The 22,209-nt window shown below is 39.5% G+C and overlaps 1 protein-coding gene across 1 annotated transcript in view; it reads left to right on the top strand.

The window, feature by feature from the left end:
• PRKN (parkin RBR E3 ubiquitin protein ligase) overlaps positions 1–22,006 on the top strand; it is a 673,569-nt gene extending 651,563 nt beyond the window's left edge. The window contains exons 10-12 of the mRNA XM_036380347.1: positions 5,704–5,790; positions 17,567–17,684; positions 20,722–22,006. Of these exons, the coding sequence (XP_036236240.1) occupies positions 5,704–5,790; positions 17,567–17,684; positions 20,722–20,831 (315 nt within the window). The 3' untranslated portion in view covers positions 20,832–22,006. The remainder of the gene's footprint in view (positions 1–5,703; positions 5,791–17,566; positions 17,685–20,721) is intronic.
• Positions 22,007–22,209: the final 203 nt, after the last annotated feature.

The raw sequence follows: 22,209 nt of genomic DNA, 5'->3' as shown, positions 1-22,209 counted from the left end.
TTCTGTTAGGCCAAGTTTTGACCTTATGAAACTAGAATGTGGTTCTTTAGAGGAATGATCTGAGATGGCTATTGGGGAAGTCCAATGTCTAAAATCTGGAAATCTTCTTCTTTATGTGCTTCTATGTGATCTTGGACAAGTACATTTAGTGTGGATCCTCGGTGGCATTTAGGTACACATATCAACTGAATTAATATTCTCCGATTTTAGGGATCTGTGGCCCAGGTTTTCTACAAATCAGGCTTCAGTCACTAAAACAGTAATAGCAGTCCTCTGTGGCTTCACTGGCATGCAATGAAGGAGGTTTTCTTACAGTTCCAAGATGTTCTGATTCTGCAGTGATCAAAGCTGTGCAAGTATTTTAGAATGCTTATTTTGCTTTGATGTGTAATACATAACCAAACTGGTTTTGAAGACATAAAGATGTCTATTTAGTTCCATATGTGTCTTAGATTATGCATGACTTCTCTGGGATTCTCTTTAGACTATACTTAGCCTTCTCACATTACAAGAGCACTTAAAGTGCATTTTCTGGCAGCTCAATAAATAATAGACTTAACACTTGTCAGCTGTGGTTTATTTCAGACCTAGCATGAATTATAATGTAGCACTCTTTTGGTTTGGTTTCAAGCTTGATTTTAGAAGAAAGAGCGAAGTAGATGTGTTGAAGGTTGATTTCTTGATGTACTTGTTTTCCTGAGAAAGAAGGTATAAGTTGTAAGCACTTTTGTTGTATTTTAAATGAAAAGGAGAAAAAAATGAAAGGAGATCTCTGTTGGTTTTCTTTGTTCATATAGTTATGGTTTTTAAGAATCTTTGCATTGCTTGCATACTAGTTTTGCTACAGTACTGATGAAGATGTGATCCTGCCTGCATTCAGTAGCTTTTAATCTTCACAATTCTTATCAGTAGTGGAGGGTCCAGACAGCCACCATTGAATGAGGGATGATGAAAAGAGAAAAGATAGAAGTGATCTTTTTAAGATTTTACAAGTCAATATATTCTCACTGACAACAGGTCATAACAGAAGAAACTGATTCAGTCTATGATGAAATTACAGGTTTGATAAGAAAAAATAATTGCACAAAATCAATTTCTTCAAATCTTTTTGTAAGACTTCAGACTAGAGAATATTCTGATAAGGGATTCTTCACCATATTATATCAATAAAATCTTTTAGTGGGCTGGGTTCCAACTGATGTGGTTGGGGTCTGAGCAGGAGCATTGTCTCATCACTGCCAGGTGATGCAGTATGGATGCCTCATCATGCTTTGGTCCATGAGGATTTAAGAACTGGCAGATCACAGAAAGTAATGTTTTCTTTGAAGAATTTATGCAAAGCAGGGCATTGGTAGCAGCATTTGACAGGGACTGTCATCAAACCTGTCACGATTCAATACTCAATAGTGATTCAGAAGTATATAAAAAAATTTTGCTGATGCAGCACAGCAATGATACAGATTAGTCAAATATAGCTAGTGACAAAAACAAGACAATCCTCAGAAAAATGCAATGAATATGATTTGGGGCTGGAGGAAAGAAGGAGGATGAATGCTTTAACCAGTGAGAAGCTTAGGAGTTTCTCTGTTTAGGTAAAACAAGCTTCAGAGGTATCTTAATTACAGTACCTAAGCACCTTCACAGGAAGAAAGTATGGAATACTGAAAGACTCTGTTTCAGCAGAGAGATGCAAACTGGAAGCTGAAGCTAGGAAGAGTCAAAGTAGACATTAGATACAAATTTTAAAAGTGATTTGAAGACACTGTACTAGAAGTATGAGTGCATCTTTCCTCACCTGATGTCTTTAATCTGGATGTGAATGTTGGCTTTGTAAGACACACCTCAGCCACAGCATGGTCTGTCTTCAGTACAAAGCCAAGAGTGATAACTATATGAGGGAAGAAAGGATAGTTCAGATTTCAACATGGATTGCAGAAGGCTGGTAAGAAATCTGGGTATGTGCTTGAGTTTTGCAAGAAGTCCCTAGCAGTGCATCTGCAGTGCTGCAGATTAAACCTTATCTCTGACTGCCTCACTGCAAACTTCCCTGCATTCTTCTGTGTAGACACGTGGAAGGAGGTAAGGATGAAAAAGAAAAGGAATATCTGAGTTGAGGAGTAACTTTAAAATAAAAGAAGGGAGCTCAAACTTGAAGCTTTGTGCAGGGATGGGAGTATTTTATTGAAGTTGGAAGAAAGATGATTTTAATGGTATTACTTATAAGCACTATAGGGAGATATTATCAGAGACCAAGGAAAAGGCATTTGCAGTAGGCAAGGGAGAGAATGAGAGCTGTGGTGCTTAATCCAAGGGAAAGCAAATCTTTGAAATGTTGCGAAAAAGGAAATGGTAAAATCTCTACTTCTAAAAAACCAAGCAGCATAGCATGCAAGTGACAAACTCATTTTCCTTTCATTCAAAAAAAAAAAAAAAAAAAAAAAGCTACATTCTGATTCTGCTCCCACTTCCAAACTTAAAACACTATAAATGGCCCAGTCAGGAGTAACTGAGACTGAAGCTTCATTTTATCACCCTAGTTTTTATTCAGCATCACTGCAGACATCATCTGTGGCATTTGAATTCTATAGAAGTGACCAGAGTTTGGTCTGATTTTACCTTTTGTTTGAATAATCATAACGATAGGAGGATTTTAAAAACAGGATCTGAATCCCTGTTGAGGTTTTTAATACCGCCTATTCTGAGGTCACTGGATTTAGGATTTCTGCTTGAGTCTATCTCATACATTTTTACAGATATTCAAAAGCCTGTAATAGCCCACACACAGGTTATATTAATTTCCAGTGCCTAAATCCCTTAAGTGCTTTGGGGATTTCCCTGCTAATCCTCTTTTTAATGCAGGGGTAGGTTTGAACCTTTGGGATTTATTCTTTGTGTTGGTTGTTTTCCAACCAAAGAATCTTTCAAGGGTAACAGCAGCAAGTGCTAAATGCGTAAAGACATAGAAAGTTTATCTGCTGTTTACATTAACACAGCAATCTGCCAGTCTTTTTCTGGCACAAGAAGGAAAAGAAAGTGTAACTATTATTAGTAATTACAGTACTTATAGTAATTTTAAACACTTACTAATATTAAATTGATGCAAAAGTATTAAATCCTGACTGAACATCAAATCCTTTCCTTTCCAAGGGCCAAGTAACTGTATTAATATTAATGAAGCCATAAAATACAAGTTAACTGACAGCATTTTTGCAGTTGCTTACTGCAACTGTATTTTGTTACTGAAAATTTATCATATTTTTCATGTCGGAAAGTAAAAAATGAAAAAAAACTATCACCAACTGCTCTTTGTTGTAAGTGACATGCCTTTTCTTTATGATGCATGCTTTGCCATAAAAAGGGAGTGCTTAATGCATTTCTGTTGGGAGATGCCTATTTATTCTGACAAACTGATCAGCCTCCAGGGTGTTTCTTTGCCACAGAACTGATTCTACATCTCATCCATTATCTAATAGGATGTGAAAAGAGTATCCTGTCACACAAAAAAAATCAGGCTTTGTTTCATTACAAGGATGTGGCAGGCCCACTCACAGACTTACTTGCTGGATATACAATTGTTAGTGAAAGGCCCAGTTATACACTCATGAATGTTTCCAATAGGCCTGTGGGGAAAACATTGGTAACATTGGTACTGAGGATCATTTATTTCAAAGGCAAGGATAAAATATGGCCTCTATAATGAGAAAATATATTTCACGTCTTAAATAGTACTGCAGGAGCTTATGAATTTTATTATTGTAATAAACACCAGTGCCGTATAAACTAGCCAGCCAAAATGTCTCTGCAAAATATATGCCCTGGTTATTTTTCTTCTCTTTCTTCATTATTTCTCCCTTTACAGTGTTTATGAAAGGTTTAAAATTGTGCTTGCATGGGAAAAGAGAGATTGGAGTAAGGAAAGCAAGCTGAGGCATTGTGTGATAAGGCAGTGATAAAGTGCATACAAAACACTATCAGAGAAATGTTGTCAGTCAGATGTGCTCATAAAGAAATAAAGTCACAAAGGAAAAAGAGAGTAGGATACACAGTAGGAAATGCAATTAAACCCAGGCATAAACTTAAATGTTAAGGAATAACAACTCTTTAAGACCTTAGATATCCAGATGGAAACTCTCTACCCGTTTGAGCAGAGCTAACACACCTGAAACTTTTGACCACTAATGCCCTGCAAATCGTTGTTGTATTTAAATGATGCTGTATTACAACAATGCAGCCTCCCATACAACACACCCCACAAAAAAGTGCCTCCATTGTGAAGCTGTTTGCTAACCACCACAAGTGAATTAACAACTCAGTGTTGGTTGAAGTAAAACAAACCATTTTAGATCATTGACGAAATAGAGGAAGAAGTGACACGAAAGCAAACAAGTGATTAGGTTTGATATCTCTAGAAGTTAGAACACTCACTCCACTCCACAGCTCCAAATTTCCCTGCCTTTCTAAATAACAGGATCAATCCTTTTGGACTTGCACTATGCTTCTTTTCATAAAGGGCAGTTTCTTTAGCATGACAATAAAATATGATTGTCAGTGCTTCTTAGAAAAGTGAAAATACAGCTTGAAATAGTTCAAAATGAAAATACAAAAGCTGGAATTACTGGCAGACAAACGTTCTAGTGTCATGTCCTCCTGATATCCTTTATTCATTATACAAGAATGCAGCTCTATATCTAAAAATCAAGGCTGTTTTATAAGTCTTGCTTATAATGCCAGTCAGAGTGGCTTACCACTGAGAGATCTTTCAGAGTCTGGAGTTGCATCAAGACAGCATAGCTTTAAAACAGCATAAGAGACACCCATTCTACGTTATTGACTTTTCCCTTTACCTGCAAGGACACAGAATTTAATGCAGCATTGATGGGTCAAAGATTTGACGCATGTCAAGTCAGATATCTTCATTTTAGAGTTTAGAAAAGGCATCAAACCTGATACATATGAACCACTTTAGGTGGCAGAGGCAGTCAGACTGAGCTAGGGACAATTTTTTCACTTATCTGCAAAAGACATTACTTTCAATGAAGCCTTATGTAAAGAAAAATGTTATTCGAGGAGAATAAAACCAGAACAACTGCTAAAAATGCAATAACAGTCTAGAGGTAGATCCCTAAACCCTGCATTAAATATCCTATCATTGTGTTCTTTCTATGATTTTTTTAAACCATCCTATAAAGGTCTGTGGCAAGGATATAATTTCCTAGAAAATGATATTTCATATAGCCTTTTATAAAGTGGTCATCCCCTAGGAAAGTCAGCAATAGTTTTCTATAGAGAAGGCATTTGATTCAGAACTATGAATAGACTATTTCCATTAGCAAACACTATAGAGCAGAACAGCTTTTTTCAGCTATCACCCTTCTTCTATAAATAGATTTCACAGGAGGAAAAGCATACCCATAAACTATCTAGTATGACTTTATGTCCCTAAATGGACCATGTCGCAAAATCTCATTTTTTAATAATGGCATTTACGTTACTCCACTGATGAAATGTATAATAATAACAGCAAAATTTTTGTTGTGTTAATGATCAGAGTGTATAATAAGATGTACAATTAGGAGGATTATGGGAATTTAATAGGAAGAGAAGGGCAAGGGATCATCTGTTGTATGACTCTTCATGACTGTAACCTGCTGTCTATGTCCCTAATGTGTTTTTATGACTGGCATGCTTTGCTTTGTTTCCCAGTCCGTGTTCTGCCGTGAATGTAAAGAAGAATTCCATGAAGGGGAATGCAACTCTCTCCTCAGCCCACCAGGAGCCATGGCCCAGAAGGTATGGATCTCACAACTCCTGATCATTATTCCTGGCCCAGCCAGAGTGACATTTGTCAAATGGGTCCTAATTATAATCCTAAGTAAAAGCAATTATGTTCATGCTGAATTACTCCAGCCGTCGGAGTTGCCGAACTGGCTTTGCGGTGGATTTCAGTCTCTTTGATTGATAGAGTAGCCGAGTTCTGTCAGGAAAACACAGGGCTCTGCCATCAGTTGATAAAGAAAAGGCCTTCCCAGTGGGCTTCTAGGGTTGTCTCTATTCAATGTGAACACTTTTGAAAGGCTTTGTATAGTCTTTCTGCCTTTCAGTTTATTTTCAATGCACCAGTCAGGAAATCATGTGGGTTTGGGCCGAATAACAGGGCTTTTTTACAGCCTATGCAGCCTATTGGTAATTTATGTTTTAGCTTACAGAAATAAAAAAATAGATTGTCTAGGCTGCAAGCTGTTAGGTGATAATTATTCTAGGTTGCTCTACAATTTTGTAGCTATTGTAGCTATAGACCTGGAGAGGAAATAGTTTTTCTCTCCTGGCATTTGTCTTTCTTTGAGATTCAAGTTTTCCTTGAAATAAATAAATCATGTAAACCACAGTTTTTCCAAGAGAAAAAAGAGGGAGAGAGATTGAAAGAACAGAAAACATATCCCCTGAATATCTCACAGCTTGATGCCCAAGCTGCACCCCTAGGTAGCAGAAAACTGGTATTCAGATATCTGGCAGATTTGATGCTAAGAAGAAACTCAAACCCTGAGTCTCCACACAGTCCAATGTGGCAGATAAAGGTTTGTGGGCAGGTGCTGATGAGGGCTTGCATCCAGCCAGCTCTCAGGGAGGTGTGCCAAGCTCCTGTGACTGCCTGCAGGCAGGCTCTGTCTGAGGCTGGCTTCTGGGACTCACCGAACACAGACTGACAGGGAGCTGAAATTCTCTTCTGAGTCTTTGCCATGTGCTACCTGGAGATGGTTCATAAGCTATACTTTGCAAACCTTGACCTGTGTAGAGATTCTTCCCTTTAACCTTTCTTAGTGAAGCACTTCTAATTTATAAAAAGCATTAGCATTAGTTGAGACAGAATGAAACAGCCTGTATCCTCCTAGTCAGTCAAGGTATCTACCTCTGTTGACCTGGAACATGTGTATTTTATCAGACCCAAAATCCATCTACTTTCCCAGCCTCTAGTGATTTGTGATGTACATATGGTATTTTATCTTTAGTAGCTATTGGCATTTTTTTTTCTCCATGAGTTTGTGCAACCCATTTTTGAAGCCATATGTATATATAATAAGGAGATTTGCAGCTTAGCCGCCCTCCACGAAGAACAGTGTAATTTTATTTGCAATAGCCTTAGAGCAGTCTTCTGGTTCCCATTCACATTTATATAAAAAACAAAGCAACTTCAACAGAGACATTGAGAGATGCTTAAAGCATTCAACAGCCTAGCAAGGCAGGAGACCAAGGCTCAATGTCTTACCTGAATTAAACTGAACTATAACTTGAATACATCTCAACATGAACAGAGAGCTCTATATATCTATATAAATATATAGTTACTTATGCTTGGAGTTTTGCCTCAAGTACTGAAAGTGTCATGGCATGTAAAAAGTGAATTCAACAATGTTGGCTCTGTGGAAGCTAGAGTTCATGTAATTTTTATCTCCTAAGGCAGAAGTAAATGTATACCAGGAAGAATCAGAATACCATAGGAAGAAGGAATTTATTTTAAATATTTGAATATTGCCATTGCTTTTCCTTATAACAGTGGGAGCACTTCACCCATCTGATTCGATCTCACAGCACATGAATTGCACCCAATCAGACCTGTTAACTTAGCAATGTTGACTACTGTTGCAGTTCTAGTGTCATGTGAATGTTCTTGCTGTTCCTGAAAAATGGCCTGCACTCTCAAGGAACTGTTCCAGAATAGCTAAATGATGGTACCAGAATAACTCTTGCACCTATACAAATCAGGTCCCCTGCACAGACAAGACCACAGACTAAGCAGGATTCATTGAGACTCCAGTCTAAGCTGAAGTTAACTGATTTAGGTCCGCCTCCTCTTCCTCTATGAAACTGAGAGCGGCACTAATGAAACATCTCCACGAGGCGGTGCTGTGCCACTGAAGGAATGTTTTCCCTCATTTTCATCAGCCAGGCGAGCAAACCCAGCGGCAGCAGAAGCAGGGCGAGCGCAGGGGCTGCTGAGATGCTGCTTTCACCGCCCAGCATCCCCGCAGAGCCGCCCTGCGCTCAGGGCTCCCGAAGCGGGCACACAGACCATTCTGGGGCATGTATGGAGAACAGGACCTGTGGGATAGTTTCCATCTCTCTTCCTGAAATCGGTGTAAACATTTATCCACCTGTGCTTTCAGGCTGTCTGTTCCACTTGGCATCACCTGCCAGGTGCATAGGTCTGTGTGTCAGACCTAACTTGCTGTGATTGTAGTGCTTGGGGAGGCTGTGAGAAGATTTGTTTTATTTTTGTCCATGGTCTCTTTCAAGGTACGAATAATACACTTCCAGGGTTGTCTCCTGTTCATGCAATTTGACTCCTGTCTGGATCCTTTCCATATCATTTATTTTATCAAGACATCTTATTGCCACAACTTCTGCCAATCGAATTTAAAGATCAAACAAACACACTGCCACAAAACTGTTCCTCTCCAGAAGAGGTGCAGGATACACAATCAGTTTCAGGGAATTACTTCCAATAAGAAAAATGCAGGGTTTGCTTTATCCTCTAGTAGCTGTAGTAGTGAAAGGACCTTCTCTTGCCTTCACATTTCTGCAAATGCCTGCAGGTCTCTGATGTTCAACAATATGAAACACTGTGGACAGGTTCAGACCTCAGTCAGCGTAACAGAGGTGAACATGGTGGAGTGTGAGAAGTGTGACAGAGGTGAAAGAAAAACCAAGAAGGAGAGTTGTTGCAGAGGAATTGGGTGACCAGTAGTGGATGGCAGCATGGAGAGCAGGAAGAGCTGTGGTGGCACTCCATGCAGCGCTCCTAAGGTGTGTCGGGGCTGTCTGCTTCCTGGGGACTTTCCATGTGTCAGGGCAGGGTATGAGGACAGGGATGAGCCAAAATGGTGGAAGGTGGGTCCACAGGTGGCCTATGACTGGGCTGGGCAGGGATGTGGGGAGCTGGAGATAGGCCCTGCTGCAGTGCACCAGGCAGTGGCATGGGTTCCTGGGCCGTGAACAGGATGCAGGGATTAGCAGGGCATTGGGGCAGCAAGGTCTGATGGTACCCTCAGAGCCTGACACCAGTTTGAAAAGACTTGGAGAAAGAGATCTCTCAGAAGCAGAGATAGAGCCTGATGTAGAGGAATTTGAGTGTCCATGAAAGCCAAGAGCTGACTGGAGGGACTGTAACCTGTCAGATGGAGCGGAAGCTCCAGAAAGAGGAAAAGAAAGAGAGATGTGAAATGACATGGCACAGCTATGAGGGTCCAGGAAACATAAATGGTGGTGGTGAAATGGGCCTGTGCTTGGGCAGATGTCAAAAGGAGGGAGGAGGAAGCCTGAGGTACAGAGAGGGGAGTGTAGCTGGTGGGTCTGTGAAGGAGGGCAGAGAAGGATGGAACGGGCAATGGGGTGAGTTGGCAGGAGGAAGGAAGAGGGCAACCATGATTGCAGGACATAGGAGGGATAAAGCAGGTGCCACCTGTGCATCTCTGAAAGCCTCCAAATGAAGGATTTGGAAGCTTTAGGGAAGCTAAATGGCATTACTTGCTGTTTGGGGTAAAAGGCAAACTCGGCAGCAAGTGTTCAGAGGAGAGCAGCCCAGCTTTAACTACTGGCGTATCCTGACTTTTCAGATCTGTGCACAGATATTGCTTGGTCCATTGGGAAGGATAAAATGTTCTCTTTCTGCTGAAAAGTCTGCTTTTAGCCCAGATAGGCCATTGGAAGCTTATCTTAAACATTTACCTACTGGTGCAGGACTGATTATTTCCCATTTTAGTGTGTAAATTACATTATTTCAGGGAAAATAAAATTTATCTGTGGTAATATAAGTTGGGAAGCTTTGTTTTAAAACCATTGCAGCTTCCTGGAGCTGTTTGAACTTTGGGATGACAGAAGAAATCATATTTGATGAATTGAAAGGCACAGTGTGCATGATGGAATCAATGACACAGTAAAGGTGACTCCAGCCAGATTTAGGTTTAGAAATAACCACATAGTCCCTGCAATGTACACCACAAAACCAAGCTTCCTGGCCTCTTTTAACCTCACACATAGACAGTCTGTGCTGGTGGGGAATCTAGCCATAAACCAGCTTCCTCTGTAAGTCCCCACCTTAAAATTAGCCTAGCTTTCCTAGCACAAAAACTTTCTAGATGGTTTTCCTGTTACAAGAATAAGCAATGCACCTTCTTGCTCGCTAGCAACTGGACAATAAAATGTGGCCACATATTAGATTTGAACTTTTTCAGAGTAGCTCCTAGGATGGTTTCAGTGCTGTGCATGTTGATGAGGAAGCTGGTTTATGGCAAGGTAAACTGTAATAGCAATGACACTGATGTAGAAATGGTGCCCAGGTAAATAAGTGAGCACAATATGGGGCACTGAGTCATAAGTGTTTGGGGGGGGGAAAGGTAACACAACCTGGATGAAATGTGTTATTAAAAAGTATGTTTTAGCATGGTTCTGTGGAAAACTTTCTCCAAGAAGATGCTGATTATCTTGTCCTACCAAACTCCTTAAAAATTCTGTCAGAACATACCTAGTCCTTACTCCAAGTCTTAATTCCAGCAAGTCAGAGAAGGAGTCAGTTCTAGCAAGTCTGGCCCTGCAATCCATGCAATCCATTAAAATCCTTCTCTAAGTATTCATCTTCAGCTGCTGATGCAGCTAAAAATTCTTACCCATTTTTCACACACAGGTTAGAGGCTAAGTGGTGTAAATTTCTGCCATTTTGTTACATTGAAAATCTCATTACCTGCTAAAGGTGTTCATTTCAGACCATGTTCACTGTATATGCAAACTAAAAAATGTATTGCTGGTTTTATCAAAGTCTTAGCTTATCAGTGATGTAATTCTAGCCTATTTACAATAACACTAGGACTTACAGTTCAAATTATAGTTAAAATAAAGGATATGCAGGCTTTCTGGTAACACCCATTTCCCCAGTGTTATTTTTAACCTTCCACTCCTTGCCTGGGTTCTAGGTTCAATAGCTGCAGTCTGGAATGGGCTGGTATAGTGAAACCTTTACCAGAAGGAGCATGATGTTGATATTGAAGGATTTTTTTTTCCTTCTTATTCTGTAATCTGCTTGGAGTCAGTGTTATTTGTGTGTTAGCAGACTCCTTCTCTGACACACAAGCCAATGTTGGTGTGTTTTATCCAAGTCAGTTATGCCTTTATTCCCTCTGTTGTCCTCAAGGCTGTTTTTACCCATTCTTCAAGGCTGTATTTGGGTAAATGACCACTTGAATGCGTTTTATAATGGTGGGGCCTCCCATATCATCCTGTGCCTCTGCTTTCAAGGCTTCTTCTATCATCCCATGCCATTACTCCTCTGCACAGCATTTTATTGTAGGGTGAGAGACAGTTTGTTCTGACCAATAGTACCTATAATGGTCATTCCTGCCTGTCAGTTACAAGAATACATGGAACTGTTGAACCAAGCCGTAATACAAAAATTATACAAAAGCAGAACAGGGAATAGTCACCAGGTCATTCAATAACTGATGTCACAGGCTAAACCAAATCTCTAGGCCTGCCAAGACAAGTTCAAATAAAGCCTGATGCATCCTGAGGCTCATGGTGCTGGCTTTGCACAAAGGCTGTGGTCTCTTACAATAAATGGTAATACCATTTTTACTGAGGCATAAAGATACATGTTTTAAACCTTCATCTACAGTCTTTTCCAGTGTAAAATTATAGCTAGGGCTGTAAAACTTGACTTCAACTCCACTCTTAACCTGTGGGACACTGCCTGTCCTGGCTGTATCCCTAAGCTGGAGGCCTTTGTCACCTAATCCCAAAGCCCTTTCCAGACCCAGTGCCTTCAAATCAAACCTCAGCTGTTCTTGTTCAGAACTCAGCCCTCACAGTCCTCAGGCAGGTAACATGGGATCCAGGCAGTAGCTCTGTTGTTCTGTAACTGGCAGTATAAATTTATCCAGCACCTCTGTCAGCCCAGGAGCCCATCAGAGCTAGCCAAAAGCAGAGCCTTTGGTGGTGCCTCAGCTGAGTCAGGGCAAACCTGACCCTCTTCATCAGCACACACTTCCAGGGCTGCCCTCTAACCAGAGTTTCTGGGCTCACACCTGACTCGAGCATGATGTCCTAGGTGAACAAGTGGCTCCAAGCAAACGCCTTGGATCACTTCCCAGACGTGTTTTTTGCTGCACAGGTGAAAACATAAAGGCACATTCATGTGCTCCTGCACACACACCCAGGAAAGCCTGTCACAGCACCTGGCATGCTGCTGAAGGCTGTTGGAATGTAGCTCCTGGAAAAGCTCCCAGCCCCCCTTCTATTCCCATTTCCTCCTGTGTGCAGGTCTCAGAGTTGACAGTAGGGGGTATGAAATGCTCAGGTATTGCCTGCCAGGCTTCCTTCTCCATCGTGGAAGATGCTAACCTCCCATGCTGTAGATTTCCAGCAAGCAGGTCGGGTTGTGAAGCTAGGTCTCTAAGCAGCTAATGATAATGATAAATACTAAATGCTAACCACAAAAACATTAATTATTTCCCTGCATTTTAGTGAAAGGAAAAGCTACTGAAAAGGTTCATCATACATAGTATCTCTCAGTGAGTCCCTGAGTCACAGTTTGAAATGCAAAACATCTATTATTAGGCCATTGGTTGTGGTTTTTTTCCCATCTGGTAAATTTTAAAAGTTAAATAAAACATGACTGTACAAGGAATGGCACACCTAGCTTGATCTCTAAAATATCTTAAACACCTGAAAAACAAACTGAGGCTCAGGGTTTTAGTATTTGGTATACTCGCAATGTCAAGCTCAGGACATTTCAACCTATAGGTGCCTAATTAAAGGAGCAAGAAAAATAACTATAACCGGGAAATGTCCTGTAAAATTAATTTCTGTGTTATAAATAAAGATGCACCAGAGAAAATCTGAGCATAGGTCTTAACTTTCTGTCTAATGAGAAATAGATGATAACTATATAGAGAGAATTTTAGCTTTCCTATTTTGGGCAGCAATAAAGCAAAAAAGGTGTGACAAACTGCTTTTGTTTTTGAGGTTAAGCTGACAGTCATTTTCAGCAGTGTTGCCACTTACGAGAGAAGGCACGTTCTTTATTCTGCTCATGGAAAACAGTTACATAAGAATGACCTGTATTAGATTATATTTCCTGCTTTAGATCGGTGCAAATCCAATATTCACCATCTACCTGAATTTAATTCATTATATGAATGGCTGCAACACACAGAGTGAGAACATTGATGTGCAGTGTCACCAAACCAGAGCACTCTTTCTTCTTGTATCCAATTTAATACCCTGTGTATATCAATTTGATTTTAACTAGTTGCTGTCATCACAAAGCAGCTCTTTCATTTTATGTCAGAATTCCCTAGGCACACTAGACAAATTGGCTCATACAAAGCTGCTTCATGTGGATTTAATGGGATCATTGTAGTACTGGCACCTCTATTTATTTTTCCTGTGTGTGAAACACAATCTCATTGAATGAATATCTTTTCTATTCCTTATCTACAGCCACATTTTAGTGTTTTGAATTAGCCTAAATCTGTCTCTAAAATAGAGCAATAGTCCCATAGCTATGCACACCTCTCTTTGTGAGATTTTTACTCTAAATGGCTCAAATAATCCATTTTCTTCCAAAACCCTCTAACCTATCTAGTGCCCTAGACACCTGCTATTTTTACCCCCTGCAGTAAAAGGCAGCAATAAACATGGCAGTTTATTCATGTGATCATGTTCAGAAAACAGCCCTGTTGAAGTCAAGAAGACACAATAAATTTAAGTTGGACTGTCACCATCCATTGTAGATCAGTCTTCAACAGCTGAGGCTGCTTTTGCTTAGAGCTCTAGCTCTAGTGGGCTGTGTTAACCTAAATATTATGGTGGGATGAACATTGCTCATGCACAATGAATTAATCTTTGTCTTCCTTTCAAATGCTTTCAAGTATACATAGCTTTTCTCACATTCTTGTTAGAAAATGAGTAATACTTCCTGTTTTGAGACATCTAAACCCTTTTAAAATTCTGTATTTCACACGAAGTGAGATAATTTTACATATTTCTATTACCCTAAATAAAAAGCTTATTTTTGCAAGCAAAATTATCTTAAAACCAAGCATTTCTGACCAAAAGCAAATGTATTTTGGATTTAAAGAAAGCTTCACTAGGATACATTTTTTTAAAGTTATGCATGACCAGCTTTTTTGTTTATTGGGGAGAGATGAAGCACCAAGGGCAAACAAACAGGAATACAGAAATTACATCCACTTAAAGCAAAGCACAAAGAAGGTTAACAGTTGCATGTTCTATTCTGAATTAAGGGTCTTCAATTTTGAGATGTTATCTATATCAGGCAAAATAAGCATGATCATTAAAGAAGTGTGCTAACATAAGGCAGTATATAATTCAGTGGTTGTCAAAATTTAACACTATGTATCTAAAACCTCCGGTATTTTAAACAAGAAGCTTTGCCATGAATGTTTTTAATCTAGATGGTACTGCTTAGTTGCTGTCTGCAAACATCTTCTTCATTTGCTTCAGTGTGGTTCTACTGACAGGTCGATGTGTACTCTATCACCTGAATGAGATGCTGCTCTAAGAAGGACACTTTATTTCTATTTCAAGATACTTTTTGTCCCTGTAGATCTCTTTCCAGTACTGCATGATATTGATTAACTGCAAAGAAACCATTCCATGTACGTGGTTTTGTATTGTTGTATGGTCCTTGGCAGTCTCTGTGGTCTCTTTATCCCTGGTAGTTTTTCCAAAAGATTCAGCATAGGAACAGAAGTAAATCTATGTCCTTCAGGATGACCCAGAGATAATAAGACAACCTTTTGCTCCTGTCACCCAAAGGAAATACTGAAGGGGGGATATTGAATAGTGCTTACAACAGCTTTTTCTGTAGCTTGCTGTTATTTATGGATATTCATTCCTGGTCATGATATGCAGCACGGTTGAGAATCAAAAAAAAATTATTCATAAAGTGGCATGGATGAAATCTAGTAGCTTTTCCATAGTGCTGAGACAAATGTTCCATACTAACTGGGGAACAAGAGCATATTGTGTTGAGTGAGCATCAGAAGTGATCCAAGTCCCCTGTCCTCAGCAGACTGACATGTGATGCACACCTGGAGCATCTCTGAGCTTCTTATCCAAGACCAGGCAGAACAAGCAAAGCTAGAGACCCCCTCTGCTTGACAGACCTAGGCCACTTTCAATGAGGTTAGGTTTGCTAGTTTAGGATGTAAGAACATGATTTAAATAGACACAGGTAATGAAGAATTGCCATACACCTTTTCTTTATCGTTGGAAGAAAAAATGCAGATAAGAATATGTGTGCTTGCCATCACTGGGTGTGGAGCACTAAATAAAGCACGTGAGCACTGAAGGCTTATGGATCTGGATGGCATGATTTCTTCACTGAATCAGAGGGACTCCATCACTGTGCCATTTCTCTGCATTTGGTTCATGCAGCAGGAAGTTTTTAACTTAGCATTCAGCAAGACAGGCATTCAGCAAGGAGGGGTGTTTCAGCTCTAATGGGCTGAAATATCATGCTACTGCATCTAGTTCATGCTAGACTTTTTGCAATGGAAAATACTAAAAATAATAATTCACTGCTGTTTTCAGCAATTTGTTCTTAGTGAGCTGCATGTGTGTGGCTAGAAGTTGTTTCTTTTAGTTATTCCTAAGGTCTCACAATTTTGTTTGCAGAACAAAGATCAAAAATGTTTATACAAATAAAGTTAGAAGTTTGGTATGTGAAAATTTGCCTCAGTGTCCTTTGCTATTAGATCACAACAAAGACATGAAGATGGAGAAAAAAAGTATGTTTGCAAGTACTAAAACATTGGATTTGGACTGTTTGAGAAAACAGCCAGTGTGAAGCTCATCTGGACTGATTACAAAAATTTAAAATACTTCTGGTCTTCTCATTTAGTGCCTCTGAAAAGAATAGCAATGTTTTGTCACTGCTGTAGTGATTTTCAATTGTATGCAGGTTAAGCAATGAGCTCCCATTAAAATGAGATATCATCTTATTTTCATCACGGGGGAAACTGAGGCCCAGGTCAAGCGTTCCCCCCTCTCCCACTCTGCCTCTCTCAGCTGGCTCAGATTGCTTGCAAAAGTCATCCTTCCTTAAGGATGTAGGTGTTGAAAAATCAATACTAGATTATGTTCTTTGCTATTAGCCTGAGCAGCCTTTTCTATTTCCCAGAACTTACTAATGTGCTGTTGTATAGAGGTCATCTTTCTGCCAAATTGCTGAATAATCCAGCAGGGTGCAGGGCCGAGTTCCCTCTCTACAAGCAGAGAGACAAGAGTAAAAGTCATTTCTAGGATACAGATAAGAAGACTTCATTCACTTTTGTCACCTCTACATGAAAAAGATAAGAAAATTGGAGAATCTTAAGTGAGGAGCAAAAAAGGCATTCATAGACTGAGGAGACTGATGTAGGTTGTAAAATAAATAATGGCAAACATATTATTGGTGTTTCCTGATTAAAATAAGGCAGTGCAGGGTTTTTTTGTTGTTTTGTGTTTTGGCTTGGTTTTCCTTAAATGCATATTGCAATGGCCACTAGATGAGCTGGAAATAAATTTCTGCAGATGTTGGTCTTTGTTATTCCATTTTAACTGAGGTCATTTCAGCCAAGGATGGAATCAAGGCACTACTCACTCTCTACTCTGTTTTATCAATACTAGATGACCAAAATTCAAGTGGAGTTATGGCTTTGTTGCATTGCTTAAAGTTGGGCCAATTTCCTTTTTCGGTCTTACTAGAAATAAATATATTAAAAATTATCATATAAATAAATATAAAAGTCTATCCACATAAAAGCCTATAAGTATTTAGAAGGTATACACTAAGTTACAGGAATTGTTATAAATTAGTTTTGTTTAAGTTCATCATTTTCCCACATGCTTGAATAACACCATATTATGAATGGAGAGAGCAGAGCTTCAAGGTTGGAACCTACATGCATTGTTTATAGGTACTGTTCACATGGTTGCCAGCCTTGTGTGATGAAAATGACTCAAGGCACTGCCATCTCTTTTGTCCTTGTGCTATCATTTTAGGTAGGAAGCAGCCAAATAGGCCACTTGTGTAGATTATGTAATTTTGTCCCAGTCATAAATAGGACAAACACAGGAATCCCTTTTATACTCTTCATGATGACTTTTTCCTTCTGTGTCATTCTGAGCATTTCATTACTCAAGTGGGGTTTTTTTGCTTTTTTTCCAAAATTTTTGTTTATTCTTTGTGCATGTTATATTTGTGTTACATTGGAATGAAACTCAGACCTCCAATACAAAAGAGTACACTTTATTATGAAAAACAATTTCCTTCCAGGCACCCCACCATCCTGCATTATCAAGTGTTGCACTTCCTTGGTGTTTTTGTTTTTCTTTCAAGAAGGGCTTTAATCTCTGAAGCAGAATCAAACCTGTGGTGTCTAACATGTGATGTTGTCAGCCAGGTTCACCTGACTCCTCCTTTGCCTTCCCTTTTGCTTTACCTGTCTTGGTGCATTTGCAGCATGGCTTGATGCCCCAATGAGTGCTCTCTCTCTCTCTCTCTTTGCAGGGGTTTGTAGTTGATGAATATGCAGCCATGCAAGCTCGATGGGAAGAAGCATCTAGAGAAACAATCAAGAAGACAACCAAGCCATGCCCCAACTGCAATATTCCAGTAGAAAAAAATGGTAAGACTGTTAGAGATCTTGTACTTACCTGTCTCTTAAAATTCATTTTACAGTATAAACATATGAATGTTCAGGTGTATATATGCATAATATTATTCCAAAAGAGGGAGAGAACAAAAAGCTTGAATAATTCCTTGTGTCACCTTAACTAAATTATCTTGAAAATGCTAACTAAATCACTCAGTTCTAAAACCACTAATTAAGCCTCACAAAATGTCCAGCTATATTTTAGATAGGGGAAATGGGGCATTGGATGTAGCATTCATATGACAGAATAGCCAGCTAGTTACCCAGACTTTCCATTGTCACTGGGAAAAATAGACATTTGTAGGGTAAAACTCATCTCCCGATGAAGCAGAACATATGTAGGCCAGAAAATCACACCTAAAAGTAGGGTGTGAAGAATTAGTCCTGCTGTAGATGTCTACACAGTATAAGGCTGAATTTGGGTGAGATTAATCGCAACCCAGCCACATGCCCACGGTAGAAAAGCAAGTTAGAGGAAGCAACATGAGTCCTGACAAACAGTTTGCATTAATCAGTGCTTACCATGTAGGAAGAAAAGTAATCTGCTGGCATTGGGATGTTTAAAATTAAGAACAGGAATGGTAAATAGGCTGTAATTTATAGATTTATAGGTTAATATTGTTCCAAGATTTAATTGTATTTATGTTAATTAATAAAAATGTATTAACATGATTGCCAAAATATTATACAAATACTTAGAGGGTGCTTCCCAGTCTTGTGACATTCACATGGGACACTGAAAACACCAAATAAGGCACTATGAACTTCAAGGGGAGAACACTTTGAGCAGTGACACTGCAGAAATATTACTGGGGAAGAAATAGGACAAAATCCTGAAATCTGGGGTTTGATGAAAGAAGAAGCAGTTGGCAGATGGAAAGTGGGAGACACCTTCAAGCACAAGAAGCAGAAGGAAAGAAAGCTTGAGTTGAAGAGTGGGAATGTGAGACAAGATTTGGCGTAGCGTGGAGAGCAAGGTGGGCAGCAGAAGAGAGATAACAGAGGCCTAGGTCAAAAAATTATTTACAAATTTGTAGAACAGACTGAAAACCAGAAATTTTAATCTGGTTAGAAATAGACAAATTATAATGGTGACTATTTATATTCAGGAGTTTGTGCATAGCCAAACAAAACCCCCTTCTGGTTAGGCTTGAAGGAGTGGTAAGACCTTTACTTTCTCTTAGACTCTGAGCACCCTACTTTAGTTGCCCTGCTTTGAGCCAAGTTTTGGATTGGATGTTCTCTTAAGGGACCTTCCCACCTCAGTGATTCTGTCATTTTGCAAACAAAATCACAAAGCTTAAAAAGTGCAGTGTTTGCCTTCTTCTTTGGTCATGGGTACTGCACATGCCAGCTTCTAGGCTGCCATTTGTAAACTAAAAGAAACACTTCAGAGCTGCCAAAGTACAGCTGCTGTCAAGTGACTGACAACTGTATCCTGATGTCTGCCAGCAGTCCTCATTTGGGAGGAGTACACTGACTCCACATGGGAGAATAATTCTGCTCTCCTTCCCCATAGTCTGTGGACAGTGTCTTTTACAAGGGACAGTGACAATGCCAATAACTTTTCTGTAACAGTCCACATAAACTTCAGGCATTGTAGAATATTTCTGGCTGCCAGTAACTTTCCTGTAATAGCTGAAGTGAAAGAGAGAAACACTTTCCCACAGCGAAGGCCCCAGTCTGAGTGAGTTTAGACACACATCCATGTCTCTCAGAGAGCTGCTGTACTCACAGAGCTGTAGGTCCCATAGCTTGAGGCACTCTCCACTCCTGACTGCTGATCTCAGCTGCCATGCAGCAAAGAATAACAAGATTTATGCAGCTTAGTAGGGGGAGCACACGTTTTAGAGAGGGCACCTAATGGGTTTGGGTCCTGCACCATGACAGAGATGAGTTTTACCCAGTGATGGCTTAATACAAACTGTAAGAGAGGACTAGATCTAAACTTTAAATAAACTGGAACATGGAGGCTGGCCATTTGTATGTTTACATTTAAATACGATAAAAATCTTTCTGGCACAGTGCCTTTCTTACACAAAGATACAAACTGACAAATAGACCTTGCTATCACAAGTGGTTTTCTCTCTTTGTCAGGTGAAGCAGAGAGGCCTATTTTAACAAACTAATTCTTGTTTGTTTTTGCCTTCTGAGAAACATTCTGGAGTGGCATTTTTAAAAACATGGTGTAAGGGCAGCAGCTCATACAGTAGGGAACACACACTCCCTGTACTTCCCATCACCATTTGGAGTCAAACCAAGATGACATTTCAGCATTTCTTCATACTTTTCTCTCAGTTTGAATTATACAAAAGATCTCTTTGTGTGGTAAGCAACATAATTCCAGTTTGAAGTGTAGTTCTGTAATGACCTTTGACAATGTTAATGTTTATATATTACAAAATAAACTTTTGATCAAGGTTATGAGCAGAGAAATTAAAGCTGCTCTCGTGGTATGGAGAAGTAAGAAATCCAACATGCAAAAAAACATTTATATGATCAAAAGGCACCTTCAGATACTAGTCAAATCAACTTAAATTACTAATGTCATTTTTGTGTGATCAGCAGTCAGCAAGTCTATCTCCTGATTTACCAACTTTGCAAATCTTGCAAATCTTTGAATCCAAATTCAAAAAAGGATTTAATTTTGTTTATCTTCTGGCTCACAGCTGGACCAGTGTAGAGTAACCTTGAGGAGGTACCTCCAGGACTGCTTTGAAAGGCCACAGACTACCATCTCTTTTCCCTTTCCCTAGCATAGTCTTTTTTAATTTCCTTCTACCCCTGCAGTCCCTCAAGTGAAAAATGCACATTAAAGCCCAATAAGAGAGGAGGAGCAGGTTTTAGAAAGGCCAGGGAATATTCTTTGGGTTTGTACTTTTCTTTTATTAAATAATTTACTTAGTTGGTAAATTAGTGTCGAAGAAAGTTGATTTTAATGCTCTTAATTGTTGATTAACATCTCTAAGTGTTTTCCAAGTACCAAAGCCATTCTGTTGCTATTTTGCAGGTGGCTGCATGCATATGAAATGTCCTCGCCCTCAGTGCAGGTTTGAGTGGTGCTGGAACTGTGGCCTGGAGTGGAACAGAACCTGCATGGGAGATCACTGGTTTGAGTAGCAGGGCTGAGGCCAGTCTGTGCTGCTGCTAAAGCTTGTTTTTATCAGGCTCAAATTCTGAACCACTTGCTTGAACAAAAATCCCAGTGGTTTTAGGGACACAGAGTTCAGAAGCTGGCCTAGTTTGTTGGCTTTTTGCTTTATTGCATATGCAATCATACCAAAATCACATTGAAGTTATGCCAAGGCTTTTAAATCCACTAAGTTAAAAGAACAATTGTTTTAATGGACAGACTTGCTCATCATGGTACAAAGAGGGGTAAATTACAACTTTTTGAACTTGTGCAGTCTATCAAACATGAACACTTGGCAGGGTTACCATGAGGAACCTTACTTGACATTTATAGTCAGGAATCCATAATTCTTGCAAAAGGGAGCAACCTGCATATGTGTGTGTGTCTGAGTGTGTGAGCATCAAGGGGGGGTGGAAGATGTTTCCTGCATCATCTGCTTTTTTTCTTTGACCACTTCTTCACTCATTCAGCACAATTTTTGATTTCAAGGCAGCATTTCTTAACAGCATTTTTGGCAGAGGGAAGGCTGGCTCCTTAGTGTTTTCTCAGGGCTTCTTCCTAACAGGCTTTCTGCAGGGGTTTTGCTTTCAAATGAAATTTTCATGGAAACACCCAGCTTTATGCCATACTTGTGCTTATGTATTTGTGATATACAACACAAAGCCAGCCTGCCTACTCATTATAGACTTTGTTGCCATGGGAAGATTAGCTGAGGATGCAGTTTCAGCCCTGTCCATGGCTGTTGGTGCGGTGGTGACTGGATCCAATTATGTGTTGTGCAAGCTACACTCACAGGGTTTCACTTTTCTTGTACTTATGGAAGCTTTGGATGTGGCAAAGTGAAGCAGGAGGAGACTTCTCAGGGCTTTTCTCAACCATGATTCTTCTAAATTGAATTAGAATATGGGTATGTTTCTGAAAATACATTTATTGTTCCAGTGGTGTGGGGCAGAGAGACAGCTTCATTTTACAATGTTAACACACTATGTAAAGTTTAATAGCATTTCCAAGTCTGAACAATTTTACTGTTTGTGATCTTTACATTGATGTTTTAGTCTGAAATGAAATGGGTAATGCCCACATCCAACACACCATGTAAGGATTTGCACAGTATAGTTCTGGAAAAAAAACGCACAATAAATAAAGAGGTCAAAATTTTAAACTTTATTTCTTTTCTTTTTTTTTTAATACAAAGTAAGTGAGTACAAAAATACTGGGTGGGTCATGCATTGCCTTGACTGATTCAAACTCCCAGCTGAGAGGCAAGCCCTTTGATCAAGACATAATGTTAGCACAAAATAAGTTCCATAACCATGGTCTTCTTTTATCAGATTTGAACTAATATTTTGTATGGCATGACTGTAG

Source organism: Molothrus ater, chromosome 3, assembly GCF_012460135.2.
Source record: "Molothrus ater isolate BHLD 08-10-18 breed brown headed cowbird chromosome 3, BPBGC_Mater_1.1, whole genome shotgun sequence".
NCBI classification, from domain to species: domain Eukaryota; kingdom Metazoa; phylum Chordata; class Aves; order Passeriformes; family Icteridae; genus Molothrus; species Molothrus ater.
The sequence above is the reverse complement of the archived record's forward strand: the minus strand, read 5'-3'. Positions and strand labels throughout refer to the sequence as shown.